The sequence below is a fragment of the Mustela putorius genome, unplaced genomic scaffold (assembly GCF_011764305.1).
Source record: "Mustela putorius furo isolate JIRA1106 unplaced genomic scaffold, ASM1176430v1.1 tig00004053_pilon_pilon_pilon, whole genome shotgun sequence".
NCBI classification, from domain to species: Eukaryota; Metazoa; Chordata; class Mammalia; order Carnivora; family Mustelidae; genus Mustela; species Mustela putorius.
The window spans coordinates 154,456-177,027 of NW_025422186.1; the positions used below are offsets into that span (position 1 = coordinate 154,456).

At 36.7% G+C, this 22,572-nt stretch overlaps 1 protein-coding gene and 1 pseudogene across 1 annotated transcript in view; both read left to right on the plus strand.

Annotated features, from left to right (window-relative positions):
• TEX11 (testis expressed 11) overlaps positions 1 to 22,572 on the plus strand; it is a gene marked incomplete at its 5' end in the record, with an annotated part of 282,218 nt that overhangs the window by 151,317 nt on the left and 108,329 nt on the right. Inside the window, 3 exons of the mRNA XM_045072768.1 lie at positions 8,132 to 8,234; positions 18,474 to 18,598; positions 21,296 to 21,381. Coding sequence (XP_044928703.1) covers positions 8,132 to 8,234; positions 18,474 to 18,598; positions 21,296 to 21,381 — 314 coding nt within the window. The remainder of the gene's footprint in view (positions 1 to 8,131; positions 8,235 to 18,473; positions 18,599 to 21,295; positions 21,382 to 22,572) is intronic.
• On the plus strand, positions 8,325 to 15,078 carry LOC123389890 (annotated as a pseudogene).

The following is a 22,572-nucleotide window of genomic DNA, read 5'->3' on the forward strand; positions in this document are numbered from 1 at the left end:
TTGCCACCGACAATGTAGGAGGGTTCCCCTTTCTCCGCATCCTTTCCAACATCTGTCATTTTTTGACTTGTTAATTCTAGCCATTCAACTAGTGTGAGGTGGTATCTCATTGTGGTTTTGGTTTGTATTTCCCTGATGTCGAGTGATGTTGAGCACTTTTTCATGTGTCTCTTGGCCACTTGGATGTCTTCTTTGTAGGAATGTCTGTTCATGTTCTCTGCCCCTTTCTTGATTGGATTATTTGTTCTTTGGGTGTTGTTTCATTAGTAATTTATAGATTTTGGATACTATCTCTTTATCTGACATGTCGCTTGTGAATATCTTCTCCCATTCTGTCAGTTGTCTTTTGGTTTTGTTGACTGTTTCCTTTGCTGTGCAAAAGCTTTTGATCTTGAAGTCCCAGTAGTTCATTTTTGCCCTTGCTTCCCTTGCTTCTGGCGATGTTTCTAGGAAGAAGGTGCAGCAGCTGAGGTCAAAGTGGTTGCTGCCTGTGTTCTCCTCAAGGATTATGATGGATCCCTGTCTCACATTGAGGCCTTTCATCCATTTTTAGTCTATTTTTGTGTGTGGTATAAGGAAATGGTCCATTTTTCTGCATGTGGCCGTCCAATTTTCCCAGCACCATTTGTTGAAGAGACTGTCTTTTTTCCACTGAACATTCTTTCCTGCTTTGTTGAAGGTTAGTTGACCATAGAGCTGAGGGTCTATTTCTGGGCTCTCTATTCTGTTCCATTGATCTATGTGTCTGTTTTTATGCCAGTACCATACTGTCTTGATGATGACGGCTTTGTAATAGAGCTTGAAGTCTGGAATTGTGATGCCACCAACTTTGTGGTTTTTTTTTCAACATTCGTCTCGCTGTTCGGGGTCTTTTATGGTTCCATATACATTTTAGGATTATTTGTTCTATCTCTTTGAAAAAAATTGGTGATATTTTGATAGGGATTGCATTAAATGTGTAGATTGCTTTAGGTAGCATAGACATTTTCACAATACCTCTTCCAATCCAGGAGCATGGAACGTTTTTCCATTTCTTTGTGTCTTCCTCAATTTCTTTCATGAGTACGTTATAGGTTTCTGAGTACAGATTCTTTGCCAGTTTGGTTAGGTTTATTCCTAGGTATCTTATGGTTTTGGGTGCAATTGTAAATGGGATTGACTCCTTAATTTCTCTTTCTTCTGTCCTGTTGTTGGTATATAGAAATGCAAGTGATTTCTGTGCATTGATTTTATATCCTGACACTTCACTGAGTACGAGTTCTAGCAGTTTTGGAGTGGAATCTTTTGGGTTTTCCACATAAAGTATCCTATTATCTGCAAAGAGTGAGAGTTTGACTTCTTCTTTGCCAATTTGGATGCTTTTAATTTCTTTTTGTTGTCTGATTGGTGAGGCTAGGACTTCTAGTACTGTGTTGAATAAAAGTGGTGATAATGGACATGCCTGCCGTGTTACTGACCTTAGCAGAAAAGCTCTCAGTTTTTCCCCATTGAGAATGATATTTGCTGTGGGTTTTCATAGATGGATTTGATGAAATTGAAGTATGTACCCTCTATCCCTATACTTTGAAGAGTTTTGATCAAGAAAGGATGCTGTACTTTGTCAAAGCTTTTTCAGCATCTATTGAGAATATCATATGGTTCTTGTTCTTTCTTTTATTAATGTATTGTATCACATTGATTGATTTGCAGATGTTGAACCAACCTTGCAGCCCAGGCATAAATCCCACTTGGTCGTGGTGAATGATCCTTTTAATGTACTGTTGTATCCTACTGGCTAGTATTTTGGTGAGAATTTTCATATCTTTGTTCATCAAGGATATTGTCTGTAATTCTCTTTTTTGATGGGGTCTTTGTCTGGTTTTGGGATCAAGGTAATACTGGCCTCATAAAATGAGTTTGGAAGTTTTCCTTCCATTTCTATTTTTTGGAACAGTTTCAGGAGAATAGGTATTAATTTCTTTAAATGCTTGGTAGAATTCCCCTGAGAAGCCATCTGGCCCTGGGCTCTTGTTGGAAGATTTTTGATGACTGCTTCAATCTCCTTACTGGTTACCGGTCTGTTCAGGTTTTCTATTTCTTCCTGGTTCAGTTTTGGTATTTTATACAGTCTCTAGGAATGCATCCATTTCTTCCAGATTGTCAAATTTGCTTGCATATAGTTGCTCATAACATGTTCTTATAATTGTTTGTATTTCTTTGATGTTGGTTGTCAAATACAGGTTTATTAAATCTTCCTTGTAACTGGTACGTTCAGATTTTCTCTTTTTTCCTGATTCAGCCTTAGTAGGTTGTATGTTTTAAGGATTTATTCATTTTTTTCTAGATTTTTCAATTTGTTGTTATATAATTGTTCACAATAATTATTTATGATTATTTGTATCTCTGTGATGTCAGTTTTCAAGTCAGTTTTATTTATAATTTTCTTTTAGTCCTCTCTTTTATTCTTGGTTAATTTAGGTAAAAGTTTGTCAATTTTATTTATCTTTCCAAAATTCCAACTTCTATTTTCATTAATTTTTTTCTAATGTCTTATTTCTATTTCATTTATTTTTGTTCTATACTTTATTATTTCTCTTCTGCTAAACCTGGGATTACTTTTTTCTTCTTTTTATAATTCCATGAGTTGTAAAGTTAGATTTATTTGAGATCTTCTTTTAATGTAGGTGTTTATCACTATAAACTTTCTGCTTAAGATTGTTTTTGATGCATCCCATAAGTTTGGATATGTTGTGTTTACATTTTGTTTTGTCACAAAATACTTTCAGGCCAAAGAGGAAATCAAAAATCCTTTTTGATTTCCTCTTTGGCCCATTGGTTATTCAGGAATGTGTTTTTCAACCTCCATGCATTTGTGAGTTTTTCATTTTTCCTCCTGTCATCTTTTTCTAGTTTTCTACCATTGTGTTTGGAAAAGATAGTTGATATGATTTCAGTCTTCTTAAATTTGTTAAGGCTTGTTCTAGGGCCCAACATAAGGTCTGTCCTGGAGAATGTTCCATGTTGTGCTTCAGAGAAATCTGTATTGTGCTGTTGGATAGAATATTCTATATGTGTTTGTAAGGTCCATTTGGTCTCTAGTGTTATGCAGGTATGCTATATGTTTTATTTTTTATCTGGATGATCTATGCATTGTTGAAAGTGGGGTTGTTGAATTCCCCTACTGTTTATAATTGCTCCCTTCAGTTTGTTAACATTTGATTTATTTATTGTTAAATTCAAATTTAATTAACATACAGTGTTATATTAGTTTCAGGTGTACAGTATAATGATTCAACACTTTTATACATATCTCCCTGCTCATTAAGATAAGTGTACTCTTAAACCACCTTTATTTCACCTATTGCCCTACTCACCTTTCCTCTGGCAACCACCAGTTTGCTCATTGTATTTAAGAGTCTTTTTATGTCTGTCTCCTTTTTTGTTGTCTGTTTTGTGTGAAATAACACATATGAGTGAAATCTTAGTGTTTGTCTTTCTCTGACTGAGTTATTTCACTTAACATTATATCCTCTAGACCCTCTAGGTCCATCCATATTACTGCAAATGGCAAGAGTTCATTCTTTTTTATGGCTGAGTAATTTCCAGAAAGTATATATATACCACATCTGCTTCATCCATCTGTCTATCAGTGAAGACTTGGATTGCTTCCATATCTTGGCCATTGTAAATCATGCTGCAATAACACTGTAAATAATGCTGCAATAGACATAGGAGTGTGTAGTATTTTCAAATTAGTGTTTTCCCTTTTGGGGGGGTAAATACCCAGTAATGGAAATCATATGGTAGTTTCTAATTATAATTTGAGGGACCTCCATAGTGATTTCCACAGCAGCTCTACCAATTTGCATTATCTCAAACAGTGCATGAGGGCTCCTTTTTCTCCACATCTTTGTCAAAACTTGTTATTTCTTGTGTATTTGAATTAACCATTCTGACAGGCGTGAAGTGGTATCTCACTGTGGTTTTCATGTGCATTTCCTTTATAATTATTGATGTTGAGCATCTTTTTGGCAGTATTAGTTTTAAATATTTAGTTGCTCTAATATTCAGTGTATATATATTTATAATTGTTATAGCCTCTTAGTGCCTTGACCCCTTTATCATTATATATAGTGACCTTCTTTGCCTCTTGTGATCAATTTTGACTAAAGTCTATTTTATCTGATATAATTATAGCCCCTCCTGCTCATTTTTCTTTACCATTTGCATGTAATATCTTTTTCAGTCCCTTTCAGTTTTTGCATATCCTTATAGCTAAGTTAGTTTCTAATAGGTAACATACTGTTGGAATATTTTTATTAAAAATCATTTAAGGGGCACCTGGGTGGCTCAGTGGGTTAAGCCTCTGCCTTCAGCTCAGGTCATGATCTCAGGGTCATGGGATCGGGTCCCACATCGGGCTCTCTGTTCAGCGGGGGGCCTGCTTCCTCCTCTCTCTATGCCTGCCTCTCTGCCTACTTGTGATTTCTGTCTGTCAAATAAATAAATAATCTTTAAAAAAAAAAAAATAAAAAAAATAAAAATCATTTAATCCCTCTCTGTTTTTGATTGGAGAATTTTCTCCATTTATATTTAAAGTAATTTTGATAGGTAAGGACTCACTATTCCCATTTTGTTAATCGTTTTCTTAGTTTTAAAATTCCTTTGTTCTTTTTTTCCTCTCTTGCTATCTTTTAAAAAAAAATTATTCTTGTAGTGGTATGCTTTAATTCCTTTTTATTTATCTTTTATGTATGTACTATGGGTTTTTTCTTTGTGGTTACCATGTGGTTTACATAAAGCATCTTTTAGATATAACAGTCTATTTTAAGCTGTTAACAACTTATGTTCAAACGCATAGAGAAACTCTACACTTTTACTTCTCTTTTCACATTTATGCTATTCATGTCACACTTTACATATTTTTATATTGTACATCTGTTAAATTTTTATAGCTATAGTTATTTTTAATATTATTGTTTTTAACTTTTATAGTAGAGGTAAAAGTGATTTACACACTATCATTACAAAATTAGGATATTCTGAGTTTTATTATATTTTTATAACCTATTGAAGGATATTTTGGTTGCTTCCTAGTTTTCACAATTATGAGTAAATTTTCTATAATTAGTAATTTGCAGGGTTTTTGTGAACATTAGCTTGCAGCTCATTTGGATAAAATACTAAGAAGGGCAGTTGCTAGATTATGTTGGGAGAATATGTTTAGTTTTATAAGAATCTATGAAACTGTCCTTCAAAAATGGCTCTACTCTTACTTTTCTTACTAACAATGAATGAGAATTCCTATTTCTTCACATTCTCACCAGTATTTGGTTTTGTGAATGTTTTAAATTTTAGCTATTTTAATAGTTGTATAGTGGTATTATTTTAATTTGCATCTTCTTGGTGAAATATAATATGGAGCATCTTTATTTTTACTTGTTTGCTATCTGTATATCTTTTATAAAGAGGTAACTGTTTAAGTCTTTCCCCTAATTTATAATTGAGTAGTTTCTTGTCTTATAGTTGAATTCTTTGTGTGTTTTAGACATCAGCTTTTTATCAGATATGTGTTTTGCAAATGTTTTCTCTCACTCTGCGACTTATGTTTTCATTCTCTAATGATATCATTCACACAGCAGACATTTCTAATTTTAATAATGTCTAATTCCTAATTTAATGGATTTTACTTTTGGTGGTTTTTTTTAAGTCATCACCAAACTAAAGGAAATAGATAAATTTCAGAAAACATATAAGTTAGCAAAACTGCAGCATGACGAAATAGAAAACTTAGATTCATAACTAGTCAAGAAACTGGATCAGTAATCAAAAATCTCTAAACAAACGAAGTCCAGGGCCCCATGGCTTCACACCAATGTCTCATGTCTATAGCAGCATTATCTACAATGACCAAATTATGGAAAGAGCCCAAATGTCCATTGACTGATGAATGGATAAATAAGTTATGGTGCGTATTTGCACACAATGGAATATTGCTCAGCCATCAAAAGGAATGAAGGCTTGCCATTTGCAATGACATGGGTGGAGCTAGATAGTATTATGCTAAGCGAAATAATTCAGAGAAAGACAAATACCATATAAATTCACTCTTAAGTGAAATTTCAGACAGAAAACAAAGGAGTGTTCAGGGAAATAAAAGAGAGACAAAGGAAAAAACAGACCCCTAACTAACAAAACTGAGAACAAACTGAGGGTTACTGGAGGGGAGGTGGGTAGGGGGGATGCGTTAAATAGGTGATGGGAATTAAGGAATGCATTTGTCATGATGAGCCCTGTGTGTTGTATGGAACTGTTAAATCACTGTATTATACATGTAAAACTAACATTACACTGTATGTTAACTAACTGGAATTTAAATAAAAACTGAAAAATAGGGGCGCCTGGGTGGCTCAGTCATTAAGCATCTGCCTTCAGCTCAGGTCAGGATCCCAGGGTCCTGGGATTGAGCCCCACATTGGACTCCCTGCTCTGCAGGAGGCCTGCTTCTTCCTCTCCCATTCCCCCTGATTATGTTCCCTCTCTCACCGTCTGTCTGCCTGTCTCTCTCTCTCTGTCAAATAAATAAGTAAATAAAATCTTTAAAAAGAAAACCTTTAAAAAATAAATAAAAAATAAAGTCATTAGCAAACTAGAGGTCACTTCAGTTTTCTCCTATGTTACTTTCTAAGTGTTCTATAGCTGGGGGTTTTATGGTTAGGTTTATGATCCATTTTGTGTTAATTTTGTGGAAGTTTATGGTCTGATTCATATTTTTTTTTGCACATCGATGTCCATTTGTTTCAATACAGGTTGTTGAAAGATGTATCCTCAGTTTTTTAAAATTTCTGGTTACCCCCTGCTACCAATGTGGAAATTACTTAGTGTTTCAATTCTTTTAGTCGTTGTCTTAAAAAGAATCTTTACTGAACTGTCCGTGTTTGTAATATCTGTACTGCACTTTGCCTAATTTATTTTGCTATCTTTCAGTTCACTAATTTTCCCTTCTTATGTTTCTAATCTGCAATGGAACCAACCACCATGTTTCCATTTGGATTATTGCATTTTACATTTCATGTAGTTCTTCTTTTTCACGTCATCAATAATATTTTGTAGTTTCTGTTTCCTACAAACTTCTCTGATATTCAGGATGTGTAACAATTGATATTCCACAGGCAGTAATCAATTGGAATTGGTATCAGCTGGAAATAACCACTGTACCATATCAATATGTAATATTGTATATCAGCCTACTTACATATACTTCTGAGGGCCTTTTATTTCTTTAAACTTTGAAAACAGTTGTTTTATGGTTTTTTATAATTCTGGTATCTACATTTTAAGAATCTTCCTGTAATTTGTTTCTGCTGATTCTCATTTATGTTGTATTGCTTCTTAGTTCGCTTGATTTTGTTTGTTTGTTTACTACTCCCGATTTTTGAAAAATCATTTTTGGAAATAATTTGAAGCCTAGGATGAAGATTACTTCCCCCAGAGAACATTTACCTTTGCTTCTTCAGATGTTTGGGACCAATATCAACTCAATTCATAGCTTGAGGTCTTTTGGCTTCCTTTAGAATGTAAATACATGCCTCAGGGATTGGTTCTCCCCACCATATTTTGTTGTGTTCCACTCAAAACCGAAGTAACTTTCTTTGCAGTCCCCTGGTGATGGAGGTGGGAGCAGTTTAGTTCTGATAGCCTAAGCGTGTGGTCCCTTGGGTCTTGATGTTTGTTTTCCTAACCTAGTGAGATTCATTTAAAACTAAAGCTAACATTTGTCTAGATTTATAAATGCCCACCAGAAAAATAAAGTGGCTTTAATTCTCTGCTTGTTTTTCTAGAACCGCACTTTTTTCCCTTAGATTTTATTATCTTGTAAGTTGCTTTAGAATTGAAAAAAAAAGTTATCTAACATTTTTGTTGTTTTCAGTAGGAGAGTTAGTCTGACATATATAATGCACCCTATTTTTAGAAGCAGAACTCACTTTCTTTAGCATTTTAAGGAAACAGTTCTTTAAAGAATTTACTTAGATTCACGTCTTTTTATGATGCGTATCCTTACCCATTGTGACTATATTAATAATTTTAGTAAAATATGATAAGGTCTTCCTTATTACTTGTATGAAAGAGAGCCAATATTTCTTTTTTTCAGGCTAAAGAGGCAGTGATAGAAGCTGAACGACGTGATCCTACAAATATTTTCACTCAGTTTTATGTATTCAAGATTGCAGTTTTAGAGGGAAACTCTGGCAGAGGTATGAATGTTATTTATGAATTATATCTAACTGTTAATATAAAAAATAATGATCTTCTACTGTAAAGGAAAAAACATTGTTTTCAAGACAATGGAGTTTTATATTCTATATTCTAACTTGGTTATGTAAAGATAACACAACCATGCAAAAAGGAATTACAAAGTTTACATAGGAATAAAAGAACAGGGTTTGCCTATTGGGGAAGTAAGAACTAGGGAGATGTGGGACAAGAATTGGAGTGAAAGTCTTGTCATAGTATACTTTTTTTGTACCTTTTGTCGTTTGAACCTCTTAAAAATTAAGTTTAAAAAGCTGTGGGATATTTGCTGTGGGTCTTTCATAGATTTTATGAAGTTCAGGAATGTTCCCTCTATCCCTATACTTTGAAGCACTTTAACCAGGAACTGATGCTGTATTTTGTCAAATGCTTTTTCTGCATTGATTGAGAGGACCATGTGGTTCTTCTCTCTTCTCATATTAATTTGTTCTGTCACACTGATTGATTTGCGAATGTTGAGCCATCCTTGTAGCCCACCTGATCATGGTGGATAATCTTTTTAATGTGCTATTGGATCCTGTTTGCTAGGATCTTGTTGAGAATCTTAGCATCCATACTCATCAGTGATATTGGTCTGAAATTCTCCTTTTTGGTAGGGTCTTTGCCTGGATTGGGGATCAGGGTAATGCTGGCTTCATAGAAAGAGTCTGAAAGTTTTCCTTCTGCTTCAATTTTTTGAAACAGTTTAAGGAGTATAGGTGTTATTTCTTCTTTGAAAGTTTGGTAGAATTCCCCAGGGAATCCGTCAGGTCCTGGGCTCTTGTCTTTTGGGAGGTTTTTGATCACCACTTCAATCTCATTACTAGATATCGGTCTATTCAGGTTGTCAATTTCTTCCTGGTTCAATTTTGGGAGTTTATAGTTTTCCAGGAATGCATCCATTTCATCTAGGTTGCTTAGCTTATTGGCATATAACTGTTGATAATAACTTCTGATGGTTGTTTCTACTTCCTTGGTGTTAGTTGTGATCTCTCCCTTTTCATTCATAATTTTATGAATTTGGGCTTTCTCTCCTTTCTTTTGGATTAGTGTGGCCAATGGCTTATTGATCTTCTTGATTCTTTCAAAAAACCAGCTTCTAGTTTCATTGATACGTTCTACTGTATCTCTGGTTTCTACCTCATTGATCTCAGCTCTAATCTTCATTTTCCCTTCTTATGTGTGGAGTTGGTTTGATTTGTTGTTGATTCTCCAGTTCTTTATGGTGTAGAGACAGCTGCTGTGTTCTGGATTTTTCCATTTTTTTGAGAGTGGCTTGGATGGCTATGTATTTCCCCCTTAGGACCGCCTTTGCTGTATCCCATAGGTTTTGGCTGGAGTGTCTTCATTGTCATTGGTTTCCAAGAACTGTTTAAGTTCTTCTTTGATCTCCTGGTTGATCCAAGCATTCTTAAGCAAGGTGGTCTTTAGCTTCCAGGTGTTTGAGTTCCTTCTGAACTTTTTCTTGTGATTGAGCTCCAGTTTCAAAGCACTGTGATCTAAGAATGTGCAGGGAATAATCTCAATCTTTTGGTATCGGTTGAGTCCTGATTTGTGACCCAGTATGTGGTCTATTCTTGAGAAGGTTCCATGTGCACTGGAGAAGAATGAGTATTCTGTTGTTTTAGGGTGGAATGCTCTGTATATATCTATGAGGTCCATCTGCTCCAGTGTGTCATTCAATGCTCTTGTTTCTTTATTGATTTTCTGCTTTGATGATCTGTCTATTTCTGAGAGAGGTGTGTTAAGATATCCTACTATTAATGTATTCATATCAATATGATTCGTTATCTTGATTAACAGTTTTCTTATGTAGTTGGCTGCTCCCATATTGGGGGCATAGATATTTACAATTGTTAGATCATCTTGGTGGATAGTCCCTTTAAGAATCATGTAGTGTCCTTCTGTATCTCTGACTACAGTCTTTCATTTAAAATCTAATTTATCGGGGCGCCTGGGTGGCTCAGTGGGTTAAAGCCTCTGCCTTCGGCTCAGGTCATGATCCCAGGGTCCTGGGATCGAGCCCCGCATCAGGCTCTCTGCTCCGCAGGGAGCCTGCTTCCTCCCCTCTCTCTCTCTGCCTACTTGTGATTTTTCTCTCTCTGACAAATAAATAAAAAATCTTAAAAAAAATCTAATTTATCTGATATGAGAATCGCTACCCCAGCCTTCTTATGAGGCCCATTGGCATGAAAGATGCTTCTCCATCCCTTCACTTTCAGTCTGGGTGTATCTTTAGGTGGAAGACCATTCCATGCTCTTGGATCGGAAGAGTAAACATTGTTAAAATGTCTATACTGCCTAGAGCAATCTATACTTTTAATGCCATTCTGATCAAAATTCCACCCATATTCTTCAAAGAGCTGGAGCAAATAATCCAAAAATTTGTATAGAATCAGAAGAGATCCCGAATCACTAAGGAAATGTTGAAAAGCAATAATAAAACTGGGGGCATCATGCTACCTGATTTCAAGCTTTACTACAAAGCTTTGATCACCAAGACAGCATGGTACTGGCATAAAAACAGACACATAGACCAATGGAACAGAGTAGAGCGCCCAGATATAGACTCTATGGGCAAATAATCTTTGACAAAACAGGAAAAAATATACAGTGGAAAAAAGACAGTCTCTTCAATAAATGGTGCTGGGAAAACTGGGCAGCTATATGTAAAAGAATGAAACTCGACCATTCTCTTACACCGTACACAAAGATAAACTCAAAATAGATAAAAGACCTCAATGTGAGACAGGAATCCCATCAGAATCCTAGAGGAAAACATAGGCAGTAATCTCTTCGATATCAGCCACAGCAACTTCTTTCAAGATATGTCTCCAAAGGCAAAGGAAACAAAAGCCAAAATAAACTTTTGGGACTTCATCAAAATCAAAAGCTTCTGCACAGCAAAGGAAACAGTCAAGAAAACAAAGAGGCAACCCACGGAATGGGAGAAGATATTTGCAAATGACAGTACAGATGAAAGGTTGATATCCAGGATCTATAAAGAACTCCTCAAACTCAACACACACAAAACAGACAATCATATCAAACAATGGGCAGAAGATAGGAACAGACACTTCTCCAATGAAGACATACAAATGGCTATCAGACACATGAAAAAATGTTCATCATCACTAGCCATCAGGGAGATTCAAATTAAAACCACATTGAGATATCACCTTACACCAGTTAAAGTGGCCAAAATTAGCAAGACAGGAAACAACATGTGTTGGAGGGGATGTGGAGAAAGGGGAACCCTCTTCCACTGTTGGTGGGAATGCAAGTTAGTGCAGCCTCTTTGGAGAACAGTGTGGAGATTCCTCAAGAAATTAAAAATAGAGCTTCCCTATGACCCTGCCATTGCACTACTGGGTGTTTACCCCAAAGATACAGATGTAGTGAAAAGAAGGGCCATCTGTATGCTAATGTTTATAGCAGCAATGGCCACGGTCGCCAAACTGGAAAGAACCAAGATGCCCTTCAACAGACGAATGGATAAGGAAGATGTGGTCCATATACGTGATGGAGTACTATGCCTCCATCAGAAAGGATGGATACCCAACTTTTGTAGCAACATGGACGGGACTGGAAGAGATTATGCTGAGTGAAGTAAGTCAAGCAGAGAGAGTCAATAATCATATGGTTTCACTTATTTGTGGAGCATAACAAAAAGCTTGGAGGACATGGGGAGTTAGAGAGGAGAAGGGAGATGGGGGAAATTGGAAGGGGAGGTGAAACATGAGAGACTATGGACTCTGAAAAACAATCTGAGGGGTTTGAAGTGGCGGGGGGTGTGGGAGGTTGGAGAAACCAGGTGGTGGGTATTATAGAGGGCATGGATTGCATGGAGCACTGGGTGTGGTGCAAAAATAATGAATACTGTTATGCTGAAAAAAACAAAAGCTGTGGGATAAGAGGGAATTGATATTGCAAACCCATTTCAGTTAAGAGTTGTCTTAGACAATCGAAGTCTCCAGCTTACTTTAAAATGTTTTCACTTATTTGGGAAGTGATTGGTAAGAGATTTGGCCTTGAAATGGAGTTTCTTTCTACAGAGTTGACAGTGCTGAAATTGCTCACATGAACCTCATCCCATTGGTGCTGTGCCTTTTCCATTAAGTTAAGCATAGTTTCCTAGTCGATGTGTCTGTACACTCCTGGATTGTGATTTGGTTACAGATATGCCTGTGCTGTGATATTATTATTCCCATTCAGCTATCAGTGTAGCTGAGAATATCCTGAGGCAGCTGGAGCTCCAGACTGGTTGTCCCTTGTAAAGGGCAGAAGTTGAGAAATGAAGAAGTTTAAATTAATGGATCCAAACAGAATTTAAACTAATCCAATTGAGCAGCTATTGATGAATACCTACTATGTGCAATGGACTCTGCTTTGCACTCCATATAAAAGAAAGATAATTTATTCTTCATTGAAAAATGAATGTTCCACCGGATAGTAAAGTGTTCCTGTATATTAATTAAAGATTAGCAAGTTGGTGTCAGGGTTTATAATGTAGTCATGTCCATCATCAATGTTTTCATTGGAGACCTCTGAGAATTTGTTTTATTTGATTCATTATGTTGAAAGATTTAAAAAATTTGAAATTTTTACCAATAGAAAAGAAAGGCAAAAAAAGATTTCCTATTAAACCTTTTAACATTCTATTAATTTTTTTTTTACTTTTTAAACATAGCACCAGTTCAGTCTTTTTATTTTTTCCCCATTTATTTGTGACTATTTTTAAAGCCATGTTTATTGATAATATATAGAATAAAACCTACTCTTACTAGGGTATGATTCTATAAGGTTTATTTATATTAATAATTCTGTGAGTTTTCACAAATGTGTACTGTCATGTAACCACCATTACAGTCATGATATAGAACAAAACATTACCTCAAGTTCCTTTATTGTCATTCTTCCAACTAGTTTTTTTTTAAAGATTTTATTTATTTATTTGACAGAGAGAGATCACAAGTAGGCAGAGAGGCAGGCAGAGAGAGAGAGGAGGAAGCAGGCTCCCTGCTGAGCAGAGAGCCCGATGCGGGACTCGATCCCAGGACCCCGAGATCATGACCCGAGCTGAAGGCAGCGGCTCAACCCACTGAGCCACCCAGGCGCCCCCAACTAGTTTTAATCCTGGAAACAGCTGAACTCCTTTCTATCTCTGTATTTTTGCCATTTCCAAAATGTCATATAAATGGAGTCATATATTATGAAGCTTTTTGAGCCTTTCTTTCACTTATGATAATGCATTCAAAACTCATTCATACTGTTGTGTTTCCATAGTTTATTCTTTGTTATTGCTGAGTAGTACTCTATAGTATGTGTGTACCACAGTTTGTTTATTCATTCACCATATGAAGTATATTTGGATGGCTTCTGTTTTGGGCAGCTGTGAATAAACGTGCCATAAATATCTGTTTACAGATCTGTTTACAGATTTCGTGTAATAAGATTTAACTTCTCTAGGATAAATATCTAGGAGTTGGATTTTTGGATTGTATGGTAAATACATGTTAGAAACTGCCAAGCTGTTTTCCTAAGTAGCTATACAGTCTTACGTTCTGACCCGCTATATACGAGTGCTCCAGGTCATCTGTGTCCTCAACAGCAGTTGGAACTGTCCATTTAAAACTATATGCCCTTTCTGCCCGTGGACGCCACCGAGTAAGCATCGTTAAAGTCTCCCCTCCCACCACCGTCACGTCTAAGTCAGAGTCTCCCAAAGAGCCTGAATAGCTGCGGAAGCTCTTCATCGGAGGTCTGAGCTTTGAAACAACCAATGAGAGTCTGAGGAGCCATTTTGAGCAATGGGGAACACTTATGGACTGTGTGGTAATGAGAGATCCGAACACCAAGCGCTCCAGAGGCTTTGGGTTTGTCACATATGCCACTGTGGAGGAGGTGGATGCAGCCATGAATGCAAGGCCACACAAGGTGGATGAAAGCGTTGTGGAACCAAAGAGGGCTGTCTCAAGAGAAGATTCTCAAAGACCTGGTGCCCACTTAACTGTGAAAAAGATTTTTGTTGGTGGCATTAAAGAAGACAATGAAGAACATCATCTAAGAGATTATTTCGAACAGTATGGGAAAATCGAAGTGATTGAGATCATGACTGACTGAGGCAGTGGCAAAAAGAGGGGTTTTGCTTTTGTAACATTTGATGACCATGATTCTGTAGACAAGATTGTCATTCAAAAATACCATACTGTGAATGGCCACACCTGTGAAGTAATGAAAGCGCTCTCTAAGCAAGAGATGTTTAATGCTTCATCCAGCCAAAGAGGTCGAAGTGGTTCTGGAAACTTTGGTGGTGGTCGTGGAGGTGGTTTTGGTGGGAATGACAACTTTGGTCGCGGAGGAAACTTCAGTGGTCGAGGTGGCTTTGGTGGCAGTCGAGGTGGTTGTGGTGGATATGGTGGCAGTGGGGATGGCTATAACGGATTTGGTAATGATGGAAGCAACTTTGGAGGTGGCGGAAGCTATGATTTTGGCAATTATAACAATCAATCCTCAAATTTTGGACCCATGAAAGGAGGCAATTTTGGAGGCAGAAGCTCTGGCCCTTATGGTGGTGGAGGCCAATACTTCACCAAACCATGAAACCAAGGTGGCTATGGTGGTTCCAGCAGCAGCAGCTATGGCAGTGGCAGAAGGTTTTAATTACTGCCAGGAAACAAAGCTTAGCAGGAGAGGAGAGCCAGAGAAGTGACAGAGAAGCTACAGGTTACAACAGATTTGTGGACTCAGCCAAGCACAGTGGTGGCAGGGCCTAGCTTCTACAAAGAAGACATGTTTTAGACAATACTCATGTGTATGGGCAAAAAAACTTGACTATTTGTGACTAATTGTATAACAGGTTATTTTAGTTTATGTTCTGCGGAAAGTGTTAAGCATTCCAACAAAGGGTTTTAAAGTAGATTTTTTTTTGCACCCATGCTGTTGATTGCTAAATGTAATAGTCTGATCATGACGCTGAATAAATGTGTCTTTTTAAAAAACAAAACAAAAACTATATGCCATGCTAATAGTTGGTAGTATTACCTTATTGTGGTTTTAACTAGCATTTCTGTAATATCTGATATTTGATACCCACGTATCTTCTTTGACAGTGTTTGTATAAATCTTCTGTCCAGTTTTCTACAGAGAACTTTGTTTACTTTTTAAAAATTCATCTCTATATGTTTTATTCATCTCCTGTCATAGTGGCTAGAACATAGGGAAGAAATATAATTTACATGCTAAGATAGATGGCGCTTCATTTTCTTATTGAATTTTGAAAGTTCTGTATTTATTATACATTCGAATTATTGAATATGTGTTTTACAAGTTGTTTTTTTTTAAACATTTTATTTATTTATTTGACAGACAGAGATCACAAGTACGCAGAGAGGCAGGCAGAGAGAGAGAGAGAGAGGGAAGCAGGCTCCCTGCTGAGCGGAGAGCCTAATGGGGGGCTCGATCCCAGGACCCTGAGATCATGACCTGAGCCGAAGGCAGCGGCTTAACCCACTGAGCCACCCAGACGCCCCTACAAGTTTTTTCTTTTTATTTTCTTATCAGTGTCTCTCATGAGACATTTGACAGTCTAATTTGTCTTTTTTCCTCGTTGGTATTATGGGTAAGAAAAGCTTTACCTAATCTAAGGTCACAAAATTTTTTTTCCTGTGTTTTCTTCACGAAATATTATAGGTTTAAATGTATGGCTTGTTCTGTGATCTATTTTGTATATTAATTCTGCTATTTAATTTAAGGTATGAACTGACATTCATTTTTTTTTTTTGCGCATAGCTATCTAATCATTCCAGCGTTATTCTTTTCAGCATTATTTATTTAAAAACTATTTTTTTCAACTGAATTACCTTTGCACATTTATTGAAAATCAGTTGTGTGTGTGGGTCTCTTTCTGGATTCTTCATTCTGTTCTATTGATCTATTAATCTGTCTTTATACCACTTACATACTCTCTTAATTAGTTTAGCTATATAATAAACTTGAAATCATATAGTCAAAGATCATAATTTTATATAACTTGAATCCTTTTAAATATGTGAAGGCTTTTTCTATGCCCCATAATATTGTCTTTATTTGTAAGTGTTCTATATGCACCTGAGAAAAATGTATATTTTACTGGCGTTTGAGTGTCCTGTAAATGTTATTCAGGTCAGGTTGATTAATTGTGTAAACTGTACTACATCCTTGCTGATTTACTACTTGTTCTGTCCATTACTAAGAGAAGGTACTGAAATCTCAGACTGTAATTGTGGATTTGTTAATTTTTCCTTGCAGTTCTTTAAGTTTTTGCTCCTTGTTGTGTTTTGAAATTTTGTTATAAGGTGCATAAACATTTAAGATTGTTATATTCTCACAATGAATTAATTCCTTTATCATCATGAAATAACCTTGTTATGTAATATTTGTTGCTCTGAAATACATTTTGTCTGATGGATTACCTTTAACATAGTATATATTATCCCATGCGTTTTCTTTTCCCTAATCTTGTCTTTATATTTTAAGTGTGTTTCTTGTAGGTAGCATATAATTGAAAGTTGATTTCTTTTATTCAGTGTAACTATCTGCCTTTTACTTGGGTCATCTAGACCATTTATCTTTAACATGATTATTGATGTGGCTAGGTTTAAATTTTAGCACCTTTTTATTTGTCTTCTGTTTGTCTCATCTCTTTATTGTCACCATTTTTCTTTTTATCTACTTTCTTTTGGATTGAGTATTTTTTTTTATTTTTTATTTTTTATAAACATATATTTTTATCCCCAGAGGTACAGGTCTGTGAATCACCAGGTTTACACACTTCACAGCACTCACCAAAGCACGTACCCTCCCCAGTGTCCATAATCCCACCCCGTTCTCCCAAACCCCCTCCCCCCAGCAACCCTCAGTTTGTTTTGTGAGATTAAGAGTCACTTATGGTTTGTCTCCCTCCCGATTCCATCTTGTTTCATTGATTCTTCTTCTACCCACTTAAGCCCCCATGTTGCATCACCACTTCCTCATATCAGGGAGATCATATGATAGTTGTCTTTCTCCGCTTGACTTATTTCGCTAAGCATGATACGCTCTAGTTCCATCCATGTTGTCGCAAATGGCAAGATTTCATTTCTTTTGATGGCTGCATAGTATTCCATTGTGTATATATACCACATCTTCTTGATCCATTCATCTGTTGATGGACATCTAGGTTCTTTCCATAGTTTGGCTATTGTGGACATTGCTGCTGTAAACATTCGGGTGCACGTGTCCTTTTGGATCACTACGTTTGTGTCTTTAGGGTAAATACCCAGTAGTGCAATTGCTGGGTCATAGGGAAGTTCTATTTTCAACATTTTGAGGAACCTCCATGCTGTTTTCCAGAGTGGCTGCACCAGCTTGCATTCCCACCAACAGTGTAGGAGGGTTCCCCTTTCTCCGCATCCTCACCAGCATCTGTCATTTCCTGACTTGTTGATTTTAGCCATTCTGACTGGTGTGAGGTGATATCTCATTGTGGTTTTGATTTGTATTTCCCTGATGCCGAGTGATATGGAGCACTTTTTCATGTGTCTGTTGGCCATCTGGATGGATTGAGTATTTTTTATGATTATATTTATCTCACCTTTTGGCTTATTAGCTCTATTTTTTTCTTATTTTAATTGTTAACTTAAGTTCTATAGTGTATACATTTAACTTATTGTAGTCTGTCTTTAAGATACATAATGGAATGTAATGCCACCATTCATCTTTAAGTTTCATTCCATTTTAGATTCCCTTTTATGAATGTACCACAATGTATTTAGCCCATCGATTATTGATGGAGTTTAGGTTGGTTCTATACTGTACTCTTAAAAAATTGCTGGGTAAACATATTTGTATGTTTTTGTTCTCTTTTGCAAGTATATCCATGGGATAAATTCACAGAGGTGAATTGCTCAGTTGGGCACTTTTTTGACATCCAAGTCCTCCTTGACTGTTTAGCAATTTAGATGACTTTATGAAAATTAACTAATATTTTAAAGATACTAGTGCTCTTTGAACACTGCATCAAACTAATAATATACTGTATGTTGGCTAATTGAACTTAATAAAAGAAAAGATATCGGTGCCCTTAAAATGAGTTCCAAAATCACTGTGGTAAAATTAATCATATATAACTATTATCTTTGATAAGAGTATCTCATTTTTTAAATTGTTTCCTTCTTTTTCAGCTTTGCGGGCAATTACCACATTAGAGAAGTTATTAATACCTGAAGTTCCAGAGGAGAATGAGCTACTTCTAGATAGAGAGTCACCTGTCATGCTTCTCAGTTTAGCTGCCCAGTTTGCTCTAGAGGTAATTCTTATGTATTTATCCACAAGATTTTTACCTCTTTTTTCCATTTTGAGAGACAATTAATGGAACTCTTTAGAGGAGTTTGCTACAAAGAAAAGAAACTGGCCAGAAGTTGGTGGAAGAAGTAGGATCAGAGGTTTGTTGGTTTATTTGAGATGGGATGAATGAGAGTGCTTATCTGCTGATGGAAATGACCTAGTAAGAGAATAAAAAGTTGGCAATGTGTGTGAGAGAGAAAAGAGAATTATTAGAGCGATGTCCTTAAATAGGTAAGAGGTGATGGACACAAGTGTATAAATTCTGGGACTGGCTTTAGGAAAGAAAATGGATAGTTATCTATGATAGCAGTTGAGAAGTTAAGAGTATGTGGTGTAGTTCCTGGTATATGAATAAATGTGGTAGTGGGAATCTGGAAGGCTTTTTTTCCTGACAGCTTCAGTTTTTTCAACAAAGTAGGAAACAAGGTCATCACCAGAAGTGAGAATGGAAGAGGAGATGTTGGGGAGTTTGAGAAGATGGGTAAGGTATAAACTAATGATGCAGGAAAGCAAGAAAGTGAATGACATGCTAGTGTGGGATGCTTGCCCAGTAAGTATTTGATGAAGTTTTAAAATAAAAGAAATAGTTGTACAGGTTTTTATCCAGCCACTTTTAGCTGCATGGATATAGGCACAAAAGTGAGTAGAAAGTTGGATTTAACCAGGTTCATGGTTTTGCCAGATGAATAAAATGAAGCAAAGGAGTAGTAGTAGGAAAATCAGAAAAAAGGAAGTGATTATTGTTAATCCCCATGGAATTTAAACTGGTCATGGAGGAGGATATCAAAGGGATGAGGGACGTGAAAAATTCATAGCATGAATGAATTGGAGGTCTAAGTGCAGTTGAAGGATTGCTGGAGTAACAGAAGGGAGTGAATTAGAAAGGTGGTCAGAGAGTGGAATACATGAAACAGAGCAGGGTGCAGGACCAGGGTGAGGAAGTGAGGCACTTAAGGAAGCACCCACTTTCTGAGTCATGCAAGTGCAGAGTTGGTTCTTGTGTGACCCTAAGTGTGAGTGCCTTCTTAAATTTTATACCTTAAGAGCCCCACTTACATCACTTAGGTTACCCTAGTCCCAGCCCTGACTGGGAGTATGGTAGGTTTGCAACCACTAGTTATGACAGAGTCCAACACAGAGATCAGTAGAACAGAATAGAAAACCCAGAAATACACACATAATTATATGGTCAATTAATTTTCAGCAAAGGAGGAGAGAATATGCAATCGGAAAAAGAGAGTCTGTTTAGCATTTGCTAAACCACCATTTGGTGCTGGGGGAAACTGGACACTTACATGCAAAAGAATGAAACTGAATCACTTTTTTACACCATACACAAAAATAAACTCAAAATGGATTAAAGACCAAAATGTGAGACTTGAACTCATAAAAATCCTAGAAGAGACCACAGGCAGTAATTTCTCTGACATCAGCCATAGCAGCAGTTTTCTAGATATGTCTCCTGAGGCAAGGGAAATAATAATAAACTATTGTGACTACATCAAAATAAAAAGCTTCTCCACAGTGAAGGAAATAATCAACAAACATAAAAGAATGTACTGAATAGAAGAAGATATTTGCAAATGAAATAGCCAATAAATGGGCAGTATCAAAAATATATAAAGAACCAACACAACTTCAACACCCCCCCCCCAAAAATAATCCAGTTTAAAAATGGGCAGAAGACATGAACAGACATTTCTTCAAAGAAAACTTAGAGACGGCCAACAAATTCATGAGAAGACAATAGTAATGAAAGGGTACAGTCAATAACTGTGTTAGTTAACAGCTAAGATAGAGTAGAAATCAAGGAACTAAGAGACTAGAATATTAGGAGGATCATCTATCTATATACTGAAAGTGCCAAAAACTAAGACAGGAGTAGTTTTTTGAGAAAATAACTGTGCAGTAGATAAGTCATCAAGAAATGGGAAGAAATGGCCAGAAAGCTGGTAGATCAGCACAATGAATTGGTGGGTGATATAGTCTGATTGCAGGAAATTCAAAGCTAGGGATTTGGGGGTTGGGAAAGGGAGAATAATTTTTAAAACAGCAATGAAGAGCAAAAACACTGCCTACTCCATCTCCAGTTCTATGAGTAGAAGGGAAATGAGAGAAAAATCACCACTACTTCAGAGGGCTTCTTTGGAAGCAGTATCCTTGGTGGGATCTAGATTTCCATTACAGAAAGAATGTTAAGGGAACTTTCAGGGAAGGGGTTGCTCACAGAGAAGATTTTGATGATAACAAATGAACTTCAGAAAGCATATGTGGAAAGGTTGGGGGAGTTGGGGAGAAATGCAAAAAGAGGGGTTTATAGAGCTTTATGGGGATTCAGGTACTAGAAATGAAGGTCTGGGGTTCTTTTGGTTACTGCCAATGAACAGGGATAAAGATCACAATAAGATTAGTCTTAGTGGGTTCATGGCAGTGTTGGCCAGTCTAAATATTTATGGTAGGGAGGAGTGGATTTCTGAGGCCAATATGAACCTGTTCTGTTTTTGTCAATGAGTTGTTTCTTCATTCTATCATCTTGCATTGGCTCTTTCGATAATATAAAATGAACAAGTTCAGATTTTTTTCTTGTCCTTAGGGGACAGGAATACAGGTAACATTTTGTAAGTACCACTTTGAGTTGTAATTTATTTGTCGTTTTTAGAATGGACAACAAATTGTGGCAGGAAAAGCTTTGGAATATTTAGCTCGATATTCAGAAGACCCGCAACAAGTCCTTACAGCTTTAAAGTAAGTGATTCATATCCTGTAGATGTGAAAGAATTCCCTGTTACTCTGGGTCTATAAACTTTGTCAAAATAGTACTGATATGATGTGATCAGGCCTACTATACCAACTATTATTTTAAATTTTTTCCAAGCTTTTTTGAGATACAATTGACATGTAACATATAAATTTAAGGTGTATAACCTGATGACTTGAAACATGCATATATTATGAAATGATTGGCACAACAAAATTAGTCGACATATTTAGCACCTCATGAAATTACAGTTTCTTTGTGTGTGGTAAGAACATTTAAGATTTAGTTTCTTCCCAGCTTTCAAATATATAATACAGTCTTATTAACTATAGTCACCATGCTCTACATTAGATCCCCAACTTATACATCTTACAATATGAAGTTTATACCCTTTAACCAACATTTCCCCACTTCTTCCATACCCAGCTCCTAGCAAACACCATTCTACTCTGTTTCTGTGTTTTTCACTTTTTTAAAAAAAGATTCATCACATAAGTGAGATAGTATAGTATTTGTCTTTCTTTGTCTTTTCACTTAGTACAAGGCTCTCAAAGTCCATCCATGTTGTCACAAAGGGCAGGATTTCCTTCTTTTCAGTGGCTAAATAATATTCCTGTGGGGGTGGGGTACCTGGGTGGCTCATTCAGTTAAGTGTCTGACTCTTGATTTGGGCTCAGGTCACGATCTCAGGGTCATGAGATCAAGACCCACATCAGGCCCTGTGCTGGGTGTGGAGTCTGCTTGAGACTCTCTTCTCTCCCTCTACTCCTCCCTGTACTCACACTCTCTCTCTCTCTCTCTCTCTCTCAAATAAATAAATTTTAAAAAGATACTCCTTTGTGGGGTGCCTGGGTGGCTCGGTCATTAAGCGGCTGCCTTTGGCTCAGGTCATGATCCCGGGGTCCTGGGATCGAGCCCCACATCGGGCTCCCTGCTTGGCGGGAAGCCTGCTTCTCCCTCTCCCACTCCCCTTGCTTCTGTTCCCTCTCTCACTGTGTCTCTGTCAGTCAATTAAATAAATAAAAATCTTTAAAAAATATTCGTGTGTGTGTGTGTACATATCACATTTTTCTTTAGCTATTCATCTCTCAGTGGATACTTGGGTTGTTTCCATGTCTTGGCTATTATGAATAATGCTGCAGTGAACATGAGGGTTCAGGTAGCTTTTTGAGATAGTG